This window comes from Misgurnus anguillicaudatus, chromosome 24 (genome assembly GCF_027580225.2).
Source record: "Misgurnus anguillicaudatus chromosome 24, ASM2758022v2, whole genome shotgun sequence".
NCBI classification, from domain to species: Eukaryota; Metazoa; Chordata; class Actinopteri; order Cypriniformes; family Cobitidae; genus Misgurnus; species Misgurnus anguillicaudatus.
In genome coordinates this window covers 8,227,074-8,254,576 of record NC_073360.2, presented here as the reverse complement: position 1 = coordinate 8,254,576, position 27,503 = coordinate 8,227,074, and the positions used below count along the sequence as shown (strand labels likewise).

General features: G+C 37.0%; 1 protein-coding gene across 2 annotated transcripts in view; it reads right to left on the bottom strand.

Moving 5' to 3' along the window:
* Positions 1–1,209: 1,209 nt before the first annotated feature.
* Positions 1,210–27,503, bottom strand: part of ift80 (intraflagellar transport 80 homolog (Chlamydomonas)) — a 36,551-nt gene continuing 10,257 nt past the window's right edge. For both annotated transcript variants that reach the window (XM_055195763.2, XM_055195762.2), the window contains exons 7-20: positions 26,590–26,679; positions 23,355–23,492; positions 20,290–20,469; positions 19,754–19,872; positions 19,468–19,542; positions 14,570–14,733; positions 14,414–14,478; positions 10,506–10,641; positions 10,285–10,432; positions 9,701–9,872; positions 6,051–6,140; positions 5,799–5,971; positions 5,603–5,726; positions 1,210–2,120 (exon numbers count right to left, since the gene is read on the bottom strand). In XM_055195763.2, the coding sequence (XP_055051738.2) occupies positions 2,010–2,120; positions 5,603–5,726; positions 5,799–5,971; positions 6,051–6,140; positions 9,701–9,872; positions 10,285–10,432; positions 10,506–10,641; positions 14,414–14,478; positions 14,570–14,733; positions 19,468–19,542; positions 19,754–19,872; positions 20,290–20,469; positions 23,355–23,492; positions 26,590–26,679 (1,785 nt within the window). In that variant the 3' untranslated portion in view covers positions 1,210–2,009. The remainder of the gene's footprint in view (positions 2,121–5,602; positions 5,727–5,798; positions 5,972–6,050; positions 6,141–9,700; positions 9,873–10,284; positions 10,433–10,505; positions 10,642–14,413; positions 14,479–14,569; positions 14,734–19,467; positions 19,543–19,753; positions 19,873–20,289; positions 20,470–23,354; positions 23,493–26,589; positions 26,680–27,503) is intronic.

Below are 27,503 nucleotides of genomic sequence, written 5' to 3'. Positions count from 1 at the left end.
ATGAAGTTACTGTATTATGTTATTATAACAACCGTTTTGCAAGAGCTATATCCCTGCATCAGAACATAGTAGTGATTCATTAACCTTGAGGGAACCTTAACATTTTGTACCCCAAGATTTGCCACAGAAAGCACCACTTTGTTTTTCTTCAGAGATCTAGTGTTCCATGATTCTCAATAAGAGTGGGACGATTGCAGTGGACAAGAACATAGATTTGATTATTTTTGTTAATAACATTTGCTTTTATTCGTCTGAAATCATAAGGGTTCTGTAAACTGCTCATCCAAACTCAACTTTACTATCTTCTGTGCCCTTTTTGGCTTGACCCCGGTATTGCTGTTTGCAGCTATATTTATAAGTTGTTATTATTATATAATCTATGTATACTGTTTAATAATAAAGGTTGGTGTTGGTAACAGAAGACCAGACTGTGGGTGTTATAATGTTCCCAGTGGTGAATTAACAGAGACAAAATCGGACACAAGCTTCTAAAACATGTTATAAAAACTATCCTGTTTTAAACTGATGTCACACCTTTATCCTTGAAGCTGTCACAATAATTCCATTGTCTTGGAAATCAGCTATGGTTATGTTATTAAATGAAGGAGTTCTGAATTCCTGCCCTATTTCTAGATTACCAGTGTTAGCAGAAGTAATTAAGTCTTTGGTAAATTATTAATTCAAAGAATATTTATCTGGACGTAATATTTTAAATGAATTTTAATCTGGATTTAGAACAGGCCATAGTATGATAACGTCTGCTACGCTAATCACTAATGAGATAATTACAGCTCTTCATAAGAAGCAGCATTGAGAGGCCTTATTTGTCAATTTTGACTTAATTGATCGTGTCTAACTGTTACAGAGACTTACAGTAAAAGTATAGGTTTGGGTAATCTGGCCTTGAGCTGGTCTAAAAATTCTTGGACAGAACCTGGTGTGTTTCTTTGATAATTAAAATTCATCCTTTAAGAAGGGTGTCCCGCAAGGATCTATATTGGCACCACTTCTCTTTTCAATTTTTATGAAAGATTTGAGCCAAAGAATAAAAATCTGCAGAATTACATATTTATGCCTACGATACAATTATTTATTCTGTCGCATCTCAAGCTAATTAAATCCTTTAGGATTCTTTTTATACCTTTTAGCTCATTTTATTAAAGGACAATAGAATGATGAAGTAAAGTTACATCCTAAAACTATAAACTCCATAGAAATTCTTTTATTACAAACAAAACAGAATAGCAAAGATTGTTAAGATAAGACCTTTTCTCATCTCGATTAAAATTGAATGAAATAATGCATTTTTATTATCAATATTAATTCCCATGAAAGGATCCTAAATAATGGATAAATCATTCATGTAGACCCAAGAACTTGAATAAATAAAGGTAGAGTAAACATGATGCAATTTTTTAAAAAACGGTCTTTGATTAACTTGTTTACCATAAAGGCGACATTTCACAAGACATGTATAAGATGTAAAATAAATCTTTAGTTTTCCCAGGGTACATATGTAAAGTTCTAGCCGAAAATACCCCACAGATAATTTATTATAGCATGTTAAAATTGCCACTGTAAGCAAAAATGTGCCGTTTTGGGTGTGTAAATAAAGGAGTATTTTCATTTGTGGATAAACTTTTCGATTAATAACATTACACCCTCATTTCCATCTCATCCAGTAATCAGTGTAGTAAATACAGCAAGAATCAGCTGCAGTACATCAGAAAAGATTTAAAAGGACTTAGTGCTGCATTAGAAAAAATACTTTAAAATCTGCATTTAATAAGCACATACACATCTGATTTACATTAGAAAAAAAGTCATTCTAATTATTCTAGCTATTATACAATGATTTATCACAAAATATTGAAGGTGTCAATAAAAAACCTCTTGTGGTCTATAAATGACAACTGTATATTATCAGGTGCTGACCAATAAGTGATTGCTTTACAACAGTGTGCAGCTTTTAGTTTGGAGGAGGTTTGCCTGTCCTCAGATCAGTCAGATCAGCGTCGGATGGACAAACTGCTTCTGACAGAGGAGTTTGCCGCTTGTTCTCGTTCCTTAGCAAACTCCATTTCAATCTTAGCCTGGATCTTCTCCCAGTCCACCTCCACCTGAACACAATGACGAATACGATTATCTTCAATCTGACCATTCCCAGTCAAATCATGTCTGTTTCTTAACAAACATCAGGATCATCTGATCATTTAATTCATTATGTAAATTTTTACACTTTTTAGGTATTTGTTATATCAGTCCTCACTAATAAACAAATTAACTAATTTTGTAATATTTATTAATATTAATGGAACTTTGTCATGTGTGTTTGACTGATTGTGAGGTACACAAGAATATATTTTCTAATCATTATTACTCAATAATAAATCTATTCAGTTTGTCATCTTTATTCTGCTACGAGCTGAAGGTCACTCTGTAATGAAGCTCACACACTTCAAGTGGAAGTGAATCGGGCTCATGAACGGATTGGTGACAAACATTCCTCAAAATTTCTTCCATTGTGTTCATCAGAACAAAGAGATTCATACAGGTTTGTAACAACATGAGAGTGAGTAAATGATGACAGAATTTTCATTTTTAGGTGAATTATCCCTTTAAACGTTGTTAAATGATGCATTTCACAACAAAGTTTTGGTCGCGTAATCCAGACAAAATAAAACCAGCCACATTAATTCTGGGAACTCAAATGTTTGTAAACCGTTTAATTCACAACAGAGTTGTGTAGTGTAATCCAAGCAAAAATATGGCCGTTTACATTACTTGTGGGTACTTAAATGTTGTTAAACAGTGTTGTGTCGTGTAATTCAAGACATGAAGTCCACATCAGGTGTGTCGAACTGCAAGCATGCTAAATTCGTTAAATAAACCATTAGCGGATGCTTGTGTTCACTTGGAGGGGTGTAAATAAATAAACAAACAAATAAATACCCAGCTTTTGTCCTTCAAAAATGCAGGCAAATGTATTGGACATTTGTCTTTGTTTACGTTTTTCTCTTAAAAGGAGCAGCCATGGCGACAAAGAATCATGACATCATCAAAGAGAAGCTAAAGCGGATTCTTCTTCGTGACGTCATCAGAGATAAGTTGAAACTGCAGAAATGTGTATTTGAATGGGGCTGCACGCTTTTGTCTCTTAAATTTAATTTGTCGGATTAGGTTTGATCCGTTGCTCTGCGACAAACACAAAGGGAAGATATTTTGAGGAACGTTCGTAACCAAACCATTCGTGAGCCCCATTCATTTCCATAGTATTCTTTTTCTTTCTAAATGCACATTCGTCCGATGAAATTGTCTATATCATCACGGCTGTGATTAGGCCAGAGGCACGAGGCAGCTACTGTATATCACATGACTCCGAGAGCGATATTGCTTTTATACAACAGTTTAACAGCACAAGTTTAAGAAAGAAAATTAGAAAACAACAATGGAGTGATTTTAAAAGCCTGTTTGTTGAGGAACTACTTTCTAAGGGGCCAGTCACACCAAAAGCGCTTGAAACGCTTGCAAACGCAAGGCGCGACGCACTGCCTTTAAAAAAAAAAAGCAGTGCGACGCGGCTTTTCATATTGCTAAGCAACCACCGAGTCAGCTGTCTTGTCATTCAAATATTGAAGCGTGAGGGCTCTTTTGCTGTTAACTGTCATATTAGCAGAAACTTTAAAAAGAGGGCGCTTGGTCTGACCTTGTTTGAGGGTGAGAGGTGCACAAACACGCAGGAGAGAGTGAGCGAGTGGAGTCCGGTTCTTCAAAGCAACTGTAAACTTCACTCAACACAACGTAAGGCCCGCCTCTCCCCTCATTCGATTGGACAATGGAAAGACGCAAATGACGTCGGGCGCTTCTCCGCTCTCAGCGCTCCTTCAAAAACGCGTGCCCGGCAGGCGGCAAAAACCGCAAGGCGCTCGGCGCGCATAAACAGCACGCAAACGCGCCCTGCCCATAGAATATCATTCAAAAAAGGCGCCTGCAACTGCCATAAACACTTTTGGTGTGACTGGCCCCTAAGTCTTTTTTTAGGTCAGGAACGCCACTGACTTAAAGCTCAGTATGACAGGTAACCTTTTGGCTGTTTGTTTTGATTTGAATGTCCTAATAACTCAATAGACGAAATAGCAGTTTCTTAATATTGCCATTTCTTGTCACAAAGTGTTGTTTTAAGATTAGTTCAAGGGAAAATATATGTATAATATTACAATCTGCAGTCGATTAGTAAGTCGATAGCGCCTATTTGCTTAGAAAGATTCGGACGTGAAATCCAGACGCGTCCAGCGTCAGTGTTCGCTCACCCCGCTGACCACAGCCTGATCTCTGTCGCTTATAATTTCCTGCTGGCTCTGATGTATCTGTTTTCGATGGTCAAAAATTAGATTTTATTTGTTTTGGGTTGATCAAACTAGCAGTATTTGGTCTAATGAACCGATAACTTGTTTCTTTTATGCATATTTAGTCTCTTTTTTGTTGTTATTGTTTTGGCAGAGGTAAAAGTTAAATTCCATAACTATTTAAATACTAAATTTATTTTTTTACTTTACTTTTGTACTTTGGACTTTGTTATTCTCTGTACTACATGAAACAGAATAAAATGGTGTAATGATAAACCCCATTCACACAGACATTTGGTCCCAAAAAATACCCGTAAAATTGCTATACAAGCTGCTGTGAGAACGCAAACACGTCCCGTAAATCTTCTGGGATCGTTGCCGGAAATAGGACATAGTTAGAAACATGGAAAACCCTCTGTGTGAAAAAGAAGCCGAAACAATGCCGTAATGGGCGTGTTGTAGTGAGGATGTGCGCGTCATCACAAGAAAATGTATGGTTCAGCTCTTTAAAACGAGTGATTTACATGCAGATCAACATTCACCACGAGAAATGTCGCAAACTAGATCGAAGCAGTTATCAGAAAATGATAAATGATGCATAAACAATGACACACGTCATGTAGTGAGGACGCGCGTGTCATGGCATGAAGTTTGTTCAACTTTTTAAAATAAGGGATTTAACGTTACATGGAGATCAACATTCACGACGAGAAATGTCAGCAACTGGACTGAAGCAGATATCAGGTAAGTTTGATCGTCACTTACCGCGCAGAAACGGAGATCATTCAGCAACATAAAAGAATATCGCGTCACGTGCTCATTTAAGCTTAGAATTAGAAATAATAAATAATATGCAAACTTCAGATGCTGCGTAGAAGATAGGGCAGGACTTTAAACAGGTCACGTGTCTTTCCGGGACCTTGCAGATGCTGGCAAATTGTGAATGAACAAATAAATCTAATGTTCCCGGAAAAATCCAGGATGCATTTTCCGTGTATTTTTCGGAATGTCTGTGTGAAAAGGGCTTATGACACATCTCACATGTGGATTACCCTACATTGGCTGACTGTAACTGCAATTATCATTAGTTACATATAATAGCAAATGAGGAGGACACAACCCTATTATCAATCAATATGATGTTTCAACTCAAGTGAGTCACACAAACAGCACTTGAGCTTCTGTGTAACTCAGATCCTCACTCATATACTGGACAGATGTGAATGACACCAATGACTGTGATAAACATTACTCACTCCCTCGCTGTACTGCAGGAATCGTTTGTTGGTTTCTTGTTTGCCGAAGTCTTGCAGGAACTTATGTCTGTGTGCGAGTACAGTGTCCACATGTGTCTTGTGTTTAACAGCCAGCTCCAGAGCTCTGTAATGAGAAGACCTCTGTTAACAGAAAAAAAACAGACACTGAGCTGACAACCTCAGGAACACCACGCACCTGTCCCAGTTATACAGGTTAATGTGAATCTGAATGGCATGATATATAAGGTTGGCCTGCAGGAGAGTAGACTCCGCCTCCTGTACGTGACCACTGAAGAGCATCATATGAGCCAGACACGAGTCTTTAGACGGCAGATCCTTTATAAAGTTTATATACTGCACCTTATCAACCTGCAACACACAAACAAATACAACATGACTGTGTACTTTATAGAGTTTTTTTGTACTGTAGTATATTCAGTCTATATACCTCTCCAATAGCAGCGTAAGACACTTCTGCTGTGTTGAGCTCTCGACTGGCCACTGCCATTCCTGCCAAACACGACCAGAGCCTTTGATCCTGTTCAAAACAATCACATCATTCACTCATGCTCACATTCAACCTATTGTGTTTATCTGTTGTGTTCATTGTTATCTATTATATAAAAATCTGCCTTAAATTCAGTTGGCAGGGTTTCCACACATTAGTTAACTTTAAATTCAAGGACCTTTCAAGGACTTTCCAGGTCAAATCCCTTTAAATTCAAGAACTAAATGTGGGGACACATTTCAAGTGAGAGCAACGTGTTACCATTTAAGATACATTGTTACAGTTCCCTTTCGAGGGAACTCACGCTGCGTCACTGCTGTGACACTTTGGGGACGCCTCCATTGGTAAGTGCTTCTGAATGTTTATATGAAATTCAACCAATGGTGAGTCTTAACGACAAAGACAGGGTGACACAGAAGCCAGGAAGCATATCGCTATCTGAAATATTGCCAAAGATGGCGTTACAGGGACGCAGGAAGTATGACAAGGGAGACGCAGCGTCTCGTTGCCTTCTCAGGGAACAACAGTTACATACGTAACCCGAGACGTTTTCATGTATCAAACACAACTATGCAAAAAGCATTTTGGTATGAATCAACATTCACATACAGAAGATATAAGCATTTAAAGCAAACAGTTTAGCACGTGTGCTTAAAAAGTTTTATGATATTATCCTACACTACACAGGGAATCTTTTTCCCCAGATTCAAAAACTTTTAAGGATTTCAAGGACCCGTGGGAACCCTGAGTTTGTTCTAATCTTGTGAATGAAAGCTAAACTTTAATCGTCATTTATTCATTAACAATTAATGATGAAATTTCTGTATTGTATTCAAAGCTTCAGCTCTCTGTCTAGTCTCTGTTTATTCTTCATAATACTCATAAAACGACTCGTGTGAACTCTTAAACTGATCAAAAGCCTCATAACAATAATGCATGCAGATCAACTCATATGAAACAGGGCCGGAGTGGGACTTATTTTCAGCTCTGGAGTTATATTATTTCACCCGACTATATTAAATTAATATTTTATAAACTCTTTTCCGGCCAGCATTTTTTTAAAAGTTGCCAGCCAGTGTTAGCATTTTTATGATTTTCACAAAAGTTTAATGCCTTACAATTTTTTTTTTTAAAATATGAAAACATACAACATATCAAATGAAAGAACTCTGCTTTCAACGTTTCATCCTATCTTTATTTCTTCTCTTTATATCACCTTTCAAATACGTTTCTTCAAAACTACCAAATTTTGACCAAAAAACTGAGATAATTGCATTTTTGTAAAGGACTTTTGTTAGAGATTAAATTCAGAGCGATCATCAAAACATACACAGAGTTTTTTGTTTTTGAATCATGCTTCAGTGTTGTATAATTTGTGTATGAGCGACACCTAGTGGAAAATAGCAGAAATATAGATTGCTGTAAAACTTGTCATTGGCAGGGAAGTGTTTTCTCTTAATTGACAAGATAACTCATCGAAAGAGTTAAATATCAGTATGTAATAGTGCACTGTTCACTCCAGTATTTTTCAAACATATAATTTCCAATGCAGTGCAAATAGAGTAGCCTAAACAAAAAAGATGTTTTGCCATAACCGTGCAGGTATACCATAAGGCATTTTAATATTATTCAATTAAACTTATTCAAAAACTACTGAAAGGAAATAAATGTGTTTGTGTTTTCCTCTATATGTCTATAAAAAAAGGATTGGAAACCCGTGATGTTCAATACACAAGCAAGATTTATAAAGTATGCATGGAAAACAGATAGAAAAAGATTAATTCCTTATCTTAATTTTTGTAATTACTGAGATCATGTATATTGCCAAATAACGTAAGGTAGGCCAAAAAAACAAACAAATATAATGGACTTTAAAATTGTAGTTTTACTTAAGAAAACATCATTTTTGTTATGCTGCGTTTACATCAGACGCGGCAAGCGCAAGTGATTATCATGTTACGTCAAAGACATGATTAGGCGGATGGCACGTTCCGCGCGAATTGAGCGTTGTCGTGGCAAACACGCGAGTTGAAAAATCTGAACTTTGGCGTTAACCAATCAGGACCTTGCTGTAGTAGTGACGTGATTACAGGAAGCGAGCAGAGCAGCAACCAACCACCTTACCTTTACCCACATCCAACCTTTTGTCCATTTTCGGTTATCCGTGAGTGATGTGCGGTGACACACTGCTAGGGCTGTGACGGTGGCAGTTTTTTACCACCGTGATGTTAATGCACAAATTCACTGCGGTGGTGTGGTGGTTATAGATGTGTGTGTGCACGTGGACATTGATGCATATAGGTCTTACATATAATGCATACATATATTTTGAAATATAAAAATGTAAACGATCATCAGATATATAGTTCTTAACAAACGTGCGTGTCCATAGGCGCCAAATTCTTTCTTCGCCAGTGGGTGCTCGTAACACCGTCAAGCAATGGTTATAGGTTACTTAGCAACGAAAGACGCTCTGAAACGCCCACGCGCTTTGAAGAGTAGGAAAGCGACGCGGCCACGTTTTCCGTGTGGTTTTAATAAACATATTACAACAATGTACGACTAACAAAAAATAATAGTCCACTTTATAATTAATGTGATTAATGTTATGAAATAAGACAGTCTTGATGACGTATGCAGCTTGCAAATGCGACCTCGGGAGGCTACGGTCTTCGGATTGAGGAACCGCCAATTTCTTGCCTTATTGTTCCGCCCCCAAGCCAGCGGGTCACCACTGATATCAGTTGCCTTCCCTTGCAAGTAGCTCATTAACTCTGCGTCTGATGGCTGTTTGCGTTAACATGAACTTGAAGACATCTCACTAGGCGAGATTGTAGTTTATATTTTTCATAATTTGTGACGTGCACACCACTGCAGGGCGAACTTCCCCACCGCGAGTCGCACTCCACCACCACGGTGGTACGGTGGTCAGTACAATCGTCACAGCCAAGATGGTGATGGCAGGCTCCGCTAACTATTGGCTTTAAACTCATTTTTTTTTACATTGGTCGGGACACAATCAACTTTGGCATAAAGTGGTGGGGACATCTCCCATCCGCAAATTATGCAAGTGGGGCTGCTGTGAGTACAGGCAGCCTTGGGACAGCAACCTTCAACCCGGTGGCATTACAATACCGGGGCTAAAAAACAGACTGGCCCCCCAAGAATTCTTCCAGTGCTCCCCATTAGCCAATCCAAGCCTAATATGGAAGATTAAATATTCAAACTGTAAATAAATGTAAATAAAGTCTGAATAATATTCACAAGTTTTTTGGAGTGATGTAAAACGTTGTGATCACAAGCACACAGACTGGCTGTACATCTGAAAGGTTTCATTTGTGCTATAATGTACTGAGAGTTGATTTACATCCTCCAGACTACAACACAGTACTGCCCTCTACTGAATTAACAACATTATAACATTAACACAAAAACCAGCAGTAGATAATGAGAGAGAGAGAGAGAGAGAGTGAAAGTGAGAAAGCGAGAGGGACCACTGTGATGAAAATAAAATCAATGACAGATGTGTGTCAGTTTCCTCTGTATCATTTTCATACACAAACAGTATTGACATTCACACACTGACTGACCTTAGCGAAGCGACATAGGCGAAGGGCGTCGTCCCAGCGGGCACTGCCGGTGTACTCATGCAGTAATGTTGGGTACGGTGACACCCCACTGCACACCAGAGATCCATCCACCCGTCTCACGGTCACCTGAGTACCCACATAACTCAGGATCTGAGGCGGTCGACTGAACTCGCTGCACAAATATATAAATATAAATCACAATCAATGCTCTACACGTGACACAAACTAAAAACATCCTGAGCACAATCTGAAGTTTACTACTAGCAGAAAGAAACACAGTATATTAAAAAAGAAGAAATCTTCTATTTATTCAGAAAGTTTGCATGTAATTTCTTCTGCAAGTAAAGAGAGTATAAAGTTTTAGTGATGAATCAATGTCAGTATTTAATAAATGGTGATGTTAATATATCAGAGTCACAGAGATTTATTTTGCGTTTCAAGTATCTGACTTTGGACTCTCAACATGATGGCATTTTACTGTATGAGGATCATATCTATATATTAATAAACTAAAAGCAAACTCTGACTTTATTTCAGCAGTATTATATAATCATCATGGTTTCTGATGGGTAGAAGTGCAGTACCTGTTCTCTGTAGTAAAGATGGTTTTGGGCAGCAGATCTTTGTCCACAAACACAACATTAGGATAATACCACAATGTTAAATGATTATCCTGGATCGCACACAGTATGTTTGATGAATCGTTCCAGGCCATGCTGTCCACCATCGTACCTGACAAACACGAGACCGCTTCAATATTCATAACACACATTTATCAGTGTTTCATCCAGAGTTTCATTCTTACCAATCTTATAAACGCTATGAGCTCGGCCAAACATCCTCACTGAACTCAGGTAAAGATCACGGTTCTTATCGATCAATGCGATCCGTCTGTCATTAGATGATCCACACTGATCTAGACCGATAGACATCACCTCTGTCTGAAACAGACATCATCCCTTAGATGTCAAGATTTGCTTTGTTTCTCGCAGGGTTCCCACTCAAATTCACTAACTCACAAGTTAACAAGCGGATTACATTTGATAAATGGAAACTAAAATTTAAACCAACAAACAAAAATCCCTGACTTTTAAAGGCGGAGTCCACGATGTTTGAAAAACGCTTTGGAAAAAGAGATGGGCCGACTACCAAAACACACTTATAGCCAATCAGCAGTAAGGAGCGTGTCTACTAACCGACATCCTTGCCGGGTTGCGTATGTGTGGGGCGGGTCTATCAACAGAACGTCCAGATTCTATTGGGGTAGGGGCGTGTTTGTTTAGGTGATTTTAAATATCAACATTGGCTTTCAAACATCGTGGACTCCGCCTTTAATGTCTGGAAAAAAATTCCATTAATATTCCAGAAATTCCATGACCCGTGGGAACCCTGTTCTTAACACTTATATATGAATAAGGCTGGGTATCAATTCAGATGTTCCAGATCGATTCGATTTCGATTCACGAGCCATCTAATCGTTTCCGATTCTTGGAGCAATTTTTATATTCGATTCTCGATTCAAATAAATGAATATAGATTTAATACAAATACTATATTTATAAAAAAGAACAGTGAACATAAGTTTACAAGTGGGTAATTAATAAAAAGAAAAGCCACAAACCTGCATATTAAATGTTCTTATTTTAGGTACACTTGGGTACATTAAAACAGAACCCATCTCTAATTTTCAAATGCATACAATTATGTTAAATACAATACAATTTTGATGCAAGATGAAAAATGTATGCTGAAAAAAGTCAGAACAGCCACATTCCTTGATCAAAACGGATCAGGATTTCATTTTTTAAAAATCGATTTTGAATCGACGTAATATATGAAAATGCCCTTTATATGACAGATAATAATGATAATACACTGTGTTACAAATTATTATGCATGTCACATATCAGTAAGATTTCAGTAAAACAACATTCAGGTTTTAAAGAAATTGCTTTTTGTTTTATTTCCCATATGTTTTTAGATAACAGGTATCAATCTCAGACAGGTTTCTTTATTAGTTTGCAGAGAAATCTTAGTGAAACGGAAACCTACTTGAAAAAGTTGTTCCACATTATTAAGCAAATTGTAGTTCTCATACAATATAGGTATGAAAAAGACACAAAATTGTGCATAATCTTAAAAAAAAGCTATTTATTTCCTATAGAGACAGAGCGCAACACATCATAACCTGAATAACCACGCCCACCGGGGGGAAAACAATCCATACGTCTCCATTGACTTTGTATTGCGAGAGGCCGCCTCCTTGTCATTTCTGGCTTATAACAAAAAAACAGAATAATGCAAAAAGCTGCTGTGTGACAGGGTTTACAGCTAACAAGCCAAAAAACCCAGAAATAAGTTTTTATAAGCTGTCAACCCCAAAAAACAAGCGTTTATAGACACAAAAGTGGAAAACAGGCAACTTTTCGTAATACTACTATTAGTAGAACAGCGCCCACTAGAAGGAAACGTAGTCGGCGATCCACTTTTTCCTCCTTAAAGGCTGAGTTTTACGACTCGACAGCTTATAAAAACTTATTTCTGGGTTTTTTGGCATGTTAGCTGTACACATTGTCACACAGCAGCTTTTAGGCATTATTCTGTTTTTTGTTATAAGCCAGAAATGACAAGGAGGCGGCCTCTCGCAATACAAAGTCAATGGAGATGGTTAAGTAGCATAACTGCGCTCTGTCTCTATAACAATTCATATTTCATTATTAACAAAAATCATTAAACTATTATAAGATTTATGAGTGATTCAGAAGGATTTGACTATATAAAGGCTTTATAGGGAAAATATTAGGAAAGGGTAGCAATAAAAAAGCCACCATTAAGAATCAAACATGTATTTAAACCTGCTGGTGTATCTGGAATCCTTCAGTGCATAAAACCCCTAACCCTCCACCAAACCAAAACGTGCAAAAATTAAACATTTGCTGTGAGCTCAGAATACAAGAAGACTTGATTAAACAGTTTTATTCATTGACATGCCATAATACACTAATAATATAGATAATTGTCATTCTGGATTGTTGGTCAATAGCCACTATTTTCAAACAAGACTATAATAGGGAGTGATGCCAGAGTAATGATTTGGGCTGGAATATTGGGAAGATGCTAGATGCCTTTAGGGTCCCTGAGGGGTCAAAAGGACATCTAGAAGATATGTAGGGTTCCTAAAAAGATGTTTTTCACTATGGGGTATAAAAGGAATCATGTCTTCTGAAATAAATGTACTTTAATGCAGGAAAATACTAGCCTGGTCCAACCAGACTCTCGTACGTTCATTTCATTTGTACAGAGAGTCTGGCCACGCTCCATTGCCAAGCATTACTTCCGTTAAGGGGGGGTCCTCTGTTTAAGTTTAAAACTATTGGATCTCCCCAGAGTCCCTCAGGATCTGCCATAACCAATCGCTAACGTGTGGTCGTGACGTATATCATGCGCCGAAACCGGCCGGAAACAACAAGTACGAATAATCAGACGAACAAAACTTAGCAAACCTGTTTCTTGCTCCGGCTTTAACTTCTGTATATTCGGCAGTTTTGCAACAACGGACCGAATAGCTTTTCTCACGTCTTTCTCCGCTGCCATTACTGAACTACAACTCAAACTGATGCACGACCTCAACGTCATCGTTCTTAGCCACCTTCCTTTGTTCGCTGATTGGACCTGCAGATTTTTGCAGGAGAAAAAGAAACTCTACAGAGCAATCCCAGACGTAGTACTGAAGCGAAATGAAAATTAAGCGGAAGCACGTAGGAGGGCGGAGCCAGGCTAGGAAAATACACCATCCCATGCTGCAAAAAGCATCACTGACTATTTTAATTCATATGGACATAAAATAAGAAAGCAATCAAGTTGTGACCACCATCATCCTTTGATCTTAGTCCTTTTATGAGCCTGTGGTGCATCATTATATGAAAGATCTGTGAGGTGGACAGCACTATAAATTAAAACATCAACTCTGGGAAGCAATACTAGAATCTTTACATTAAATAAAATTGACTTACAAGTTCAGTGAATGGGAGAGTTAAAGTCATATCAAATATTATTATGTAACTTGAACTGTAAATACATTATTTGTTTTACACTGTGTTTGTTTTGTTTTTTGGAAAAAGATCTGTCCATGCAGCACATTTGACAGATATCTGTTTTTGGATCATTATAACCAACTAAATTTTGTTAAAGTGCATCTGCATAATAATTTGAAACAGCATATTTTAGTATTTAAGTATTAAAGTATCTTTTAGAATTTCTATTTCATTTAAATAATATAACATCTACACTGTCATATAACTGCTGTTGAGGGTAAAATAAAATGTGTACATTTATTGACTGTATTAGGGGGAAAAAAACACAAATGGCGATGTGCATAATAATTTGTAACACAGTGTATACACAAACATCTTCATCTCTGTAAAGCATTTAGTTTTAGACAAACAGTGTCGACAGCTGTAAATAACTGTGTGCCGTGTGTTTATGCTGACGTGTCTGTGTATATCTCATGGGTGGTAACAACACTGTCAATCATCCATCTTGACCAATCAGAATGAATGACTGGCTTTGAGGCTTTGACTCTTATTATAGAAACATAATGTGTTTATATTTCATACAGCTGTATAGGGGAACACACATACTGATAACACCTGTACCCTAAAATTTACTGTATGTGGATGATTTTTTTTACATAAACTATATGCATGTATTTACCTTGTGAATGAAAGGTTTGCCATCACCGATGGGTTTTCCTGTTAGCACTTCAAACAGAAAAATGACTAAAGAAGACAGAAAACACACAATGATGAGAGATTGACTACAACATGAATACTTTCACAAACACACAATCTGTATGATGCGTGTCCACACCTCGTTCATCAGCTGTATCACGTATAGCGATGATGTCATTACTCAGAGAAACTGACAGAGAGTTCAGGATGTCCATTCTCATTCCTGGACTCTTAGGAGATGACACCAAACGTCCCTCATATGAGTACACATAAACATCGGCTCCATCAACCAACAGAAAATATCTGACAAAAAACAAAACAATGGAGACTTTTAACACTTCAGCACAATGAACTTGAACACTAACAAGCTCAAAGATAACCTGAAACAGCTAAACTGATATCTCGGATTTAAACCATCCAGTAAACACACTACAGCCCTCAGAGTACTGCACAGATCTGACTTCATTATCTCAGATGAAAGCAGTAAAGACATCCACATTCTCCTCCTATTAAGGCTCATCTTTCTTTTATCAAGATAAACTAACAGCTGATGGTTTTCAATCAGTTGGATCATTAAGTTGATATGTCTTTAAAAGGCAAGCAGGTTTTAAGAGACACTAGGATTAAAGGTACACTCCACTTTTTTTGAAAATATGCTCATTTTCCAGCAGTGTTGTTTTTGGCAGCCCTTTTAGTTTTAGTCTTATGGACGAAAATGCTTTTTAGTTTTAGTCACATTTTTAGTCACTTATAAACTTGATAGTTTTAGTCAAGTTTTAGTCGACGAAAACACAAAAAGGTTTTAGTCAAGTTTAAGTCAATTTTAGTAAAAAAAAGTATTAGGATTAAAAAGTGCTTTGCCTTGTTATTTAAATACACCACAAAAAGTATTGGAAATGGGCTTAGGTTTGACAAGTATACATGTAAAACATTAAGCTTACCATGAAATGTGTCACAAGCCGAATGTCGAGTAAAATTAAATCTATATGATATGTTAACAGCGTGACTTGTTAGTTACCTTTAAAAAAAATATTAGCGTGAGGAGCCTTCAGGTGCCGCTTGAGGTTGGTGGTATTCTTCCCATCTAGTTTGTGGCCACATTTACCATAGTCTCCCAATATGCATTCCGTTTTTCTTTTTGATGGATTATACTGAAAAAATGTCCATAAATCATCTCGTCGTTTCCGTTTATTGGCGTCACCGCCACGGTCCTTCGAACTCACCACAGCCGCAGGTGTGTTGTTGTTGTTGTTTGAAATCTGGTGCGCGGCATGGCGGTAGCCGGGTGGTGGGGGTGAGTGAGACTGTCGCTGCGTCCCAAACCGCATACTTCCATACTATATAGTAGGCAAAAAGCACTACTTCTCGTACTCTTTGCCTACTATATAGTATAGTATGGAAGTAAGCGGGTTGGAACGCATCAAGAGTTGACCCAAAACAAGGATAGGAAGTGGCAGCATTGCTGATACTTTTTAGCTAAAAACAGACAGATTTCACGCAAAATAGGCAGAAATGATATGCTTTGTGAACGTCAGACTTATAATCATTTTCGTTCCATCTCGTCTCGTCAACGAAAACTCAAAAGCATCTCATCATGTTTTCGTCACCTTAGAGACATTTTTAGCTAGTCATCGTTGCGTTAGCGTCATAAAAAAATTCATTGAATCTGATTAGACCATTAGCATCGCGCTAAAAATAACCAAAGAGTTTTGATATTTTTATATTTAAAACTTGACTCTTCTGTAGTTACTTCGTGTACTAAGACAGACAGAAAATTAAAAGTTGCGATTTTCTAGGCAGATATGGTTAGGAACTATACTCTCATTCATTTCTTTGTATGAATTCAATATTTGGCTTGATGGCTACATCTGGTGGAAATGTTGGGTCAATAGCCCACTTAGAAATCCCCTTACTGATAAAAATGCTGATGTGTCAAATACTTATTTTCCCTGCTGTAAATCTTTCGTGAAAGCACGTAAGGGAGGGGGAGGAGTTAGCTGCGCTCCGTTTGTTTGAAAACAGTTCAAACATCAACCAAAAGTGACGTCACATAGATTCGCTTAGAGCGCCTTTAATACAATACTGATTTGGTGGTAACTATTTTTTTAACTGCCGTTTATCACGTTTTGGAACCAAACTCTTACTTAACAGTTATAGTCCAATGAAATTGAAATGGAAAACTGTCATTTGTTTAGGAATATTGTGGTATTTTAAAAAAAATATTTCTGTGAGCTTCATTATTCATGTGCCCTCATAATCTTAAATGAAAAGCGCAATTCTCCTTCCCTGCTCGAAACAATCTCTCTTTACTTCCGGTCATAGCAGGTGGGTAGGGTCCGGGAAAAGATTGCAGTGATTAGCAAATAGCAACATGAGCCAACTTCAAACGATTCAACCTGCTCTCAATGGACAAATTTACAGAGCCCCTAAGGTGACATTGGAGTAAAAAAAATCGAAAGTTTGGTTTCATGTGCTCACGCGAAACCTTAATGTGCAGAATTTTTTTTTGAAGTTTAGTTTCGCATGCTCACGTAAAAATTTCCCCCGCGCACATGAAACTATCACAACTAAAGCGATAGTTTCACGTGAGCACGCGATAGTTTCATGTGAGCACGCGATAATTTAACGTGAGCACGCAAAACTAAACTTTATTTAATTTTTGCTCCATGTCCCCTTAGGGGCTCTGCACAAATTCAAATCCATCTCATTGGGAGAGCTGAATTACATTCATCTGCTCAACAGGCACAACTGTGATTAGCTGTAACTCTGTAAAAATAACATGTAAAAAAGTTTTTCACATTTCATTTTGATCATGACAGTCATAATATTTTTTTGTTTAATTGTAAATGGCCACGTTTGCCCCATTGTCTTCAATTTAGGGGGAATTTTTATTCATCTTGATTGCATTTCTCCCAAAGCCCTCAGTAATTTCCGACCCCGAGACACGAACGGACCGTCCAACATTAAAGGGGTGGTTCAATGGTATTTCAAGCATTCTGACTTATTAACACAGTTATAGAGTTGTTTCCTCATGCTAAACGTAGGCAAAGTGTCAAAAAAGCAGTTGGACATGTTACAGAGTATTTCTGTGCCGAATGCACTTCGCCAGGGTTTGTACAAGTTTCGGAACGTTTTTTTTTTTTATTACAGGTCCAGCTGACGTTTCAGGGGGTTTTTATTCGTATCACTTCTTTATATGGGCACTTGGCCCGGAAAACCCCGCCCACCCGTCAATCAGCGGGAGACGCTAGAACTTGCAAACATCTTATCACCCGACACAGCTTTGTTTAATTTCAAAACTCAACAATGGCACGAAAGAAGAAGAAAGTCAGCCTTATAAAAACAATGGATATAGTTTATTATCCGGGTTAGCAGCAGAGTTTTGCTTGTGGGTTTGATGCGCTAAATTTTCCCAACCGGGTCATGACGAGTTGCACGTGGTAAGTAAGACTTCTGTCTTATGTTGGAAATAGTCACGTGCATATTATATAAATGACACGAACATAATAGAGAATCATAAGTTAAAACAGTGTTGTATAGTGTTGCATGACTCGTACTCGCTCCTCCCGCGGTATAACTCCTCCTTCTTCATTTGTTCGTACGTTATCGGAAAGATTCGGTAAAGCTAATCTTTCTTTTATAAATCTGATTAAACTAAAGACTCTTTGGATATAAAAAGGATGTAATACTACTCTATAGGTACTCCAGATTAACATCAGAAATACAGAAATAGCGTGTGTTACGTGAGCTTTAAATGACTGCTAAATGGACTCAAATCACTGGGACGGTGCATTTAAATTTAAGTCAATTCCTGTAACGTGATTTTTGGGAAATGGTGGAGCGAGATGGATTTATTTCTGAAACAAGAGCTGTGAAAAATTTTGTTTTTTTGTGGAATCCACAGGCTGAAAACTACATATTGCACACAAGTTATTCTGCTTTTAAATCTTGTGTGATGTCAGTCAGATTCAAAGCCCACCTTATGAGTCGTGAGTGATGTTGCTTTCAGCCAATAAAAACAGATAAATACTGACATTTTCTGGTGTTGATTGGTTAGGACCGTCTAAAGCCCTTCCTTAAACCCTTACCTTGGCCCGCCTCAAATTGCTTTTAACCAATGTATAAATTCTAGTAAAATAAAATATGAATGATGTCTTTGACTAAATACTGATTGGGTGGGCAAGACAGACGTTTGGGTGGGCTTAACCCATCCCTGTCCATGCCTAGAACCAAACCCTGTGTATGTGGGGTGATATAGAATGTGTAGAATAGGACACAGGGGGTGGGTTGCACCAACAAGGATTAGGCCTAAATCTGCTTTAAATCAACATCTTAACAAAGTGAGTTTGTGAAAAGCTGGTTATATTTTTATGTTTCTGCGCAAGTTCAGCAGACAGTGAGGTTCGGGTTTGTTCCGATCAGAGCTCGTGAGTGGGGAGCGCATTTCTAAATATTAGAAATATTTTAATTAGAAATATATAAAAAATAATAATAATATTATAATGGATTTTGTTAGGTCGGACAATGATTACCAAATTTCTCATATATTGCTCTTCATAACCACTGAAAACAGTCAAAAAAGTTAAAAACTAATGGTGGGTACAAAATGACTCATGACGAAATATGGTGGGTACCCACCGTTGCCGAAATCGACGCCTATGAAAACATCCCCCCCTCTGTTTTTTTTACAAATCGCACCCTGGATAAGCCTACCGGTGTATGTAGGTGATTTATAATACAACAATTACATTACCTTTGCTTGCATAAACTGTTTATTTCCTTTTTGAATGACAACGTCAACATTGTTGCTGTTTAATTACACCGGAAAATTCAACATGGCGGACAAAATAAATCGCAGATGAATGATTTAATACAGTTTAAAGGTTTAATCTAAGATTTGTTAATCTGTGTTTAAATTTAAGTGGTGCAACACAACTCGAATTAAAATTAAACTGGGATCAACAAACCCTAGATTAGCTCTAAACTCTGCTTAATTTAATCCTTGTTGGTGCAACCCACCCAGGGTGTAAATCTCACCTCTCTGTCTGCTGTATAAGGCTGACCGTGCCCTCCTTCAGTTCAAAGATCAGTGGAGTATTCCAGTTCTTCACACTAGAACAACATCACAACTCTTCAGTTAGATTTATTCATTCATCAGATACTCTTCTCTAGAAACATCACAAGCATACAGTCGTAAGAGCAACATCTGTGATGTAAACTATAGTAGAAGTGAACACATGTGTAATCTATGCATGTGTGTGTGTATTGTAGAGATAGTAAATCTCTCTGACAAGTGTGTGTGAATAAACCAGAGCATCAGTACCTGTACACATAACACTGCAGAGATGTGGCGACCACCAGATGTCCATGAGCTAATGATGCCTTGATGACCCGATCTCTGAACTCCAGAACATCTACTGCATCATTCAACACGTTTCTCACCTAAATCAACAGAAATAAAGGTGTGTATTTACATCATTATCAATCGTTGTTATGAATAAATAACTTGTCATCATCATACTGTTGACATTGTGTTCTAAATCTCCCGTTTTATCCCTGAACAATAATAAATATTTCTGCTGTGCCTGTACCTAGATTATTACCCCATGTAATGGACTACATCTTCTAGCAGAAATAATAATTTGCTTGATAAAATTTTATAATAAAGTCTGCATAAAGTGTTATTAAATGTGTTCTTAGTTTGTGACACCACAGAAAAATGTGTTATTAAGCGCTTTTGACAAACAAAGAAGTGTCTTGGTTACAGTATAAAATGCATTGCATCTATAGAAATGTCCCCATATACCACATATGCCAACGTGTGTGTGTGTGTGTGTGTGTGTGTGTGTGTGTGTGTACCTGCATAGAGCGTCTCTTTGTCAGTGTGATTTCAAAGTTCTTCCACTCCCATCTCTGTTCAATAATATGAGCAAACAGTACATGCCCATTTCCACACGCTGCTGCCAGCTGAGTACCATCTGTAGACCAGGCCAAACTAAATAAACTTCCTGTGCTGGGCTTCTCCAGAGAGTATGACCACTAACAGACGGAAAGACAGGCATGAATTAGGACAAAAGGTCAAAGGTTCAAACCCAGGAAACACACATACTGATCAAAAATGTATAAATTGTAATGCACTGTAAGGCCCTGTTTACATTAGAGGATTTGCATTTTAAAGCGGCATTTTAAAATGAAAACGATCGTCGTTTATACTGGCATTTTAAAAAGAATCTTCATCCACACTATACACCACGCATGAAACATGACCAATCACGTAACTGGGCATGCGCACAAAAGTGTAAAATAACTTATTACTCTAATAATAGCTTACCTTTGTGCATTTATTTAGCCTAGGGGTGTGCGATATTGACAAAAATTCATAGCTGGGTCCATTGCTGGCAACTACAACAGACACTATTTTTTAACCTATAAAAATGTGTTTGGGAAAGTCGTATACTGTTCTAGCTCCCTCCTACAACACATTAATATGATTAATAGGTACATTTTTATTTTATAACTAAACAGAAAGGTCTTTATGATTTAAAAAGAAAGCATTCAAGTGAACAGTACTAAACGAACTTGAAGCAAAAATAAATTTCAGCAAATGCAAACTTCAATCAAACATAGTAAGAGGTGAAGTATAGCTTTAGCCTACAGAAATACTTATTGCATTCATTTTTAAAAGTGTGCGAGGCCCGTGCACGTCCTCCGCTAGCAACACAGAAATAGCTAAAAGCGCAAGCGGCTAAACGAGCATTAAATATTAATGACGTTGAGTTTATTGATTTTATTGATTTTATTATTTATAGTCACAAAACGTATCAACAAAACATTGATTAAAATTAAGAGACAAATTATATGAAACTAAATACATTTTAAAGTTGCAAACAAAACTTAAATTAAACTCGAAAATAATGACCCATTACAATTCTCCCTACATATTGGCCTTTACAGAGCCCTATAAGGCATTTAAAATTACAGTCTATCTTTCGTAATAAGCTAACTAAATTTAAACAAAACATAAACAACATTACAACAATATTCAAACTCAACAATACTCAAACATAAATATAAAACAGACATGATCTAAAAGGATACATGAAAACAATCCGATATAGCGTTTATAATAGCTAATTGGTAGATGTTTACTTTTGGCAAAACCTCCGTTGCAAACCTCCATTTACCTGAATAAAATAATTTTTACTTTGAAAATGATGCGCTGTCACGTTAACATCAGCTGTTCATTTACATAAGACTCCGTCTTCATTTACACTCAGAGCAACGTCTGAGTTCTCAAACTAAAACAGGGTCTGCAGCGTTTGCGAACGAATCCGTTTATGAGGTCGAAAACGGTGGTGTAGTGTAGATGAAAGGCGTAAACGTAGCAAAAGTAACGCGTTTTAAAAGATAAACGCATTAATGTAAACATAGCCTAAGTCACTTTGTATAAAGTTACAATCCTTTGATTCTACTGTAGCATGTTCTGTACAAAAAAACAGTGTCACTACAGCACACAATATGAAGGGGACCTCGCTGTATTACTAAAATCATTCATTTTGCAGTTTGATTGATTTCTCTCATTGTTATAGTTTTTCTATCATGCATAACTTGTTAATAAACTCATTTAACTAGGCCCTATGTTTATAGGCCCCAAGTAATAAAAACAAAGCTGCATCTCATGATGCATTAATAATAATAATAATGTTAACAAGATAACCAAGAAAATAACAACAGAATTGTAATGTGCTCTCACACAAATATGCCCTGTTCATGTAATTATTGCCCTTAATGTGACGTGTAATACAAAACATACAAGCTGGTTTTCTCTCTAACTAAAGACGCATGCTGCCATACCTTGTTTACGTGTATACTCTCGCTTGGCTCTGCACCGTACACTGACTGACTGCGATCAGTTTAGGTACAAAAGATTAAAACAATTTAAATAATGTTTTTTTTACGGTGTGTGAAGGATGATGCTGATCCACCTGAGGAGGAGGTGATGATGATTTATCTGCTAACTCATTCATTAACATATTGCACTTCAGCCAACTTCTTACACTTTTATTTTCACAGTGTAAAGGTTTTGAAGATTTGTTAAATAAATGTTTAATTTCAATACAGTGCATAGTTCCTTTGTTTATCATTGATAATTAATAGTCTAGTATAAATGAAATATTTATTTTTTCTCACAAAAATAAATAAATAAATACATTACATTTTCAATTGCATCTACATAGCATTACATTAATTAAAAAAAAAAAATTTTGTGGTTTTGACTTGGATTACTGTTATGTTGCTTTAGGATTTTGATTATATCTACTCAATTTTATCCGTCATATAAATAAATTTAGTTCTTTTCAGATCTACTTAATTTTTTAAATTACATTTACTCAAATCATAAGGTAGGGGAGAGCGGGGCACAAACTAACACTTTTGGCTTTGGCTCTATCATTCAAAAAATATTTAACTTTGATGAATCGTGTTTTTAATGATGCAAATGTTAAGTTAATTGTCTACTAAATTATTCGCTCGAGGTGATGCATTCATATCAAAGCAATAATAAAAACATATCGGCTTAAATCAAATTGACTTGCTGAGCTCTGACTGACTGGCTGAGCAGAATTTTTTATGAATTATTAATATAATGCTGTCAGTGATCTCATGATCCTGGAGACTGCTGTGTACACTGAGTTTATAAAAGTTTCCCTTGAATGTGCGATATGAATAAATTGTGCTCACAAATGGCTGTTTCAATAATATCCTCTATTGAAACAAGTGAAGGCTTGGACCCGGAAACAGTACTGTATTTCTTACGTCATGACTTAACAAGCCCATTCTATTCTATGATAAACCCCTAAAGCGCTTCAGACATTGTGAAATCCTCCAGAGAGGCAGTGCTGTGACATTAGATCATGAGCTCTTACCCCAGTCTTATCACACAGTCTGAGTGTATGGAAAGAGCCCACTGCGAAGAGCTCACCATCAGGAGCCCAGGACACAGAGGTGATGGGGTAATCATGAGAGGAACTGGAGAAGAGAAGACGCCCATAGCTGTCCCACACCTGAGAATCACAGATGACACCAAACAACTTTGTTCACCAAAATAATCTCTTCAATTTGATTCTTTAGACAGGCAGTAATGGATAAACACACATGCTTTAAATGCTGGCAGTATGACCAGAACTTATATATGGCCCAAAGCTGTCGTCGTCCGTTCTAAATACCGGTAATCCTTATTCTCCATTCCCACATAGCACTTACTAGTAAATTACTGGTTACAGTTTTTGAAATGTTTAAAACAAGGACAGGTTGTATTAATAAAATCTTTCATAAAACCATTTTGTATGCTAAAGTTATTATGTATGAGCCTTAAAGAGCACCTATTTCATTGCTAAAAAACAACGTTATTTTGTGTATTTGGTATAAAACAATGTGTTTGTGTGGTTTATGGTTCACAAAACATATTATTTTCCACATACTGTACATTTTTGTAGCTCCAGATATCCCTGTCTTCCTTTACAAAGCTCATCAATCTGAAAAGCGCTGTGTCCCTTATTGGCTAGCTAATCTGTACATTGTGATTGGCCTGAATACCTCTGACGTCAGCCGGAAATGTGACGCTCCTTACCATGTTTGAAAGATTATGTCACAATGCAATAATGACAGGAGTTAACTTACAAGCTGTGAGTCCAAGAGGGATGAAATTATGATAATGTCGGTCTTGTCCACGTCAACAAGCCACTGTTGCCTACAATCTTGTGTTTTTTGTAGTCCAAGAAAAGAGATTTACATTGGAGATGATAACTCACGTCATTGTTTACTTTGGGGTATGTAAAGAAAATATAAAATCGTAAATCAGATAATACAGTGTTTCCCACAGGATTTTGAGAGACTTGTGGCGGTGATGACGTCACACGCTAATTAGCATATATGTGACCTCATCACGTGTTTGCGTTTGATCGAGTGTTGGCACCTGAAATATGTTTCACTTCTACTCTTTGATCTGTCGCATTATACTGCATTTTAACACAACTGAATGTTATTTTTACATATTATCAGTTCTGTTGTCAGACATAAAACGAGTAGACTATAAAAATAGTTACTTAACACGACCCAGTAACACCTCGTGTTTAATCCAACTGCTGCTAAAATCCTGATTTATAAACGCGACATCGTCTGACAAAATCACCATACATTTACATTGAAGCCCTTTTTTATTATGAGCCCTTTTTTATTTTAAATGTGATTTTTATTGTCGCGTATAGCGCAGACAATTTGGTGCAAATTCTGAAATATGAGAGAATACACAGTAACTGTTACACAAAGTTACTACAAAACACGTACGCAGGCATACAGCATTATAGAGAGGAAGAGAATGGGTTTATGTGTGGGAAACACTAATGCTAACTTTCCGTCAAGTCATGATAAACTAGATCAGCCGTCTTCTCTGTTGGTAAAATCTGTGACTACTGACGTTTACGCGAAAAAGAAAGTATACGGAGGAAAGGACATTGAAAACACTGCCACCTTTTCACTGTTATGTGAGAGAGAGGTATGCGCGAAAGGGAGGGTGCACGCTGGGCGCTTGCAACAATGAATTAGGATGCTTTTAAACAGTAAAATATAAGTGTAAATGGGGATCATGAAAAATCTATTCGTGGCGGCCAGTGTTGATTCCGTGGCGGTGCGCCACGAGTAAATCAATGCATGGGGAAACACTGAAATACTTGCTCTTTGAAGTGTCATCTAGATGGAGGCGTTTAATCTGTAAGTTCCAAAAGACGATCATCTGGGGAGCAGCATCTAAATATGTCAGTTTATTATATTCTTACATGTGGGGAATCATCTGTTAAAACAGTGAAAGCTCAAACTGTGATCTCTTGCTAAAACAAATTTATATCAGCCAGACTTTTCAACTCTGAATGGATTAAATACTGGAGCAGAGACCGCTTCCTCTGAACCAGTAAGACATCTGTTAAAACACTTTTTCATTTAGTCAGAACAATGCGCCAGATAAATTACTTCACTTCAAGTGTTTCCCACATGCTTGGCGGCACATCCGCTAATATGGGTTTAGGTCTGTAGCTTTTGGATACGCATGTACTTCTGTCGTGTCAATGTATAATGACAGATCTGCTCTGATGCAGTGATCAAATAACTGAATTTTTTTTCAATCAGCGATGGCAATAGAAAGGCCAAAGTTACAGACTGCAGCTTTAAAGAGCACTTATGGTGCGATTCACGATCTACTTTGGTTTGTATTAGTACATGTTAACATTGCAAAAGGTACAAAGTAAACAATGACGCGAGTTATCGTCTCCAACGTAAATCTCTTTTCTTGGACTACAACAAACACACGGATTGTAGGCAACAATTCACTTCCTCTGTCTGTTGACGTGGACACGACCGACATTATCATAATACCTCCCGCTTCTGACTCACAGCCTGTAGGCAGTCTATGTTTTCATATTTAAAGACTTTACTACTGACTAAACCATGATTCAAACACGAGTTTTGAGCAGTGAAGAGTAGCGCTTGTTTTTTGTCGTTACTACGATCACAAATGCAGACATGGTTTTAATGTTTTAGTATCCTTACCTTACCTTATCTGTAATGTTCTGCTCAAGCCGCACTGACAATGTTGATCAATCAGCTTGGTCATCTGCATTTTCTGGATCAGATTCGGCTCGTATTGATAAGATATTGATGATATTCATGTCAGTATTGCATTGGAAGCTGGTACTGGTAAGCTGGCCAATTGGGACACAATGCTTTTTAGATCGGTAAACTTTGTAAAAAATCGTTTGAGGAAGGTAGGGATATCTGGAGCTACAAAACTGTACGGTATGTGAAAAATAATGTGTTTTTTTTTAACCATAAACAAAAAATAATGGTTTTTTAGCAACGAAATAGGTGCCCTTTAAACTCTAAGCAACTGTTTTCTGAACAAGTTACACACTCCCATCCTCTACTCTACTTTTTGTACATTTTTAACTAAAAAAATGTATGGATTGGCGCTTTAACTAGAATTTTGTGAAGTTACACAACAAACAGCTGAATGTTTTTACAGATAGTAGGAGTCTAGCAGTGTAAGCTCAGAAGAACACACACACTAAATGAAGTATGTACTTGTTTGATGTAGTGTATGTGTGTGCTTACCTTATATTTACAGTCTTCACCTGCTGAGAGTATCAGATCATTAACAACACTCCAGTCAACTTTCAGAATGACACCATCATGAGCTTTCCACTGACAAACACACAAACAGAGAAATTTTACTACCACTTACATCATCAATGACATCTACATCAGTGGTCTCCAACAGGTTGCCCGCACATAGCCTGTGAGTTTCCCACCAAAGCACGTTCTGTTATCAGCCTCAATTTTAATATTTATTTATTACATTTTTTTATTAGCTCAGCTTCTTTTATGTAAACAATGATACGATGTACAATAAACAATGATAAAACATATTAACAAGTAAAATAAAATAAAATCAACAAGTTTTGATTAGACCATTTCAGAAAAGTAGCCCTCCAGATTGTTTCATCTAATTCAACTCATCATCAGTCCTCTTCCTTCATCTTTGGTGCTGTGCAGACCGTTCAGCGTGAGACATCAAAGTACCACGAGAGCGATATGAAAGCAAGTTTCCTTCGAAGATCAGAAGAACTTTCGATACTTTTCAAATATAAAATTTTTGTGAATTTGTGCTTAAAACAAGCAAAAATATCTGCCAATAGGGTGAGAACATTTTTCTTGAATTAAGTGTTTATGAAAAAAGTAAACTTATTTCAAGTTTTTTTTCTCACCCCATTCACAGATATTTTTCCTTGTTTTAAGTCCAAATTCACCTAAATTGTATAGTTTTTGTCTAAAAACTAGACTTATTCTCCTAGGTCATTTTGCTCATCAAAAAAACATCTTAATTTAAGAATTTTTAGATATTTCCACTGAACACAAGACAAATATACTAAGTAAGAAAGTCTTTTTTTTTTCAGTGTAGCAGTTTCAAACATTCTGGAAAAAAATTCCCGAATGCAGTGTCCTCCAGCATAACGCATTGTCAAACA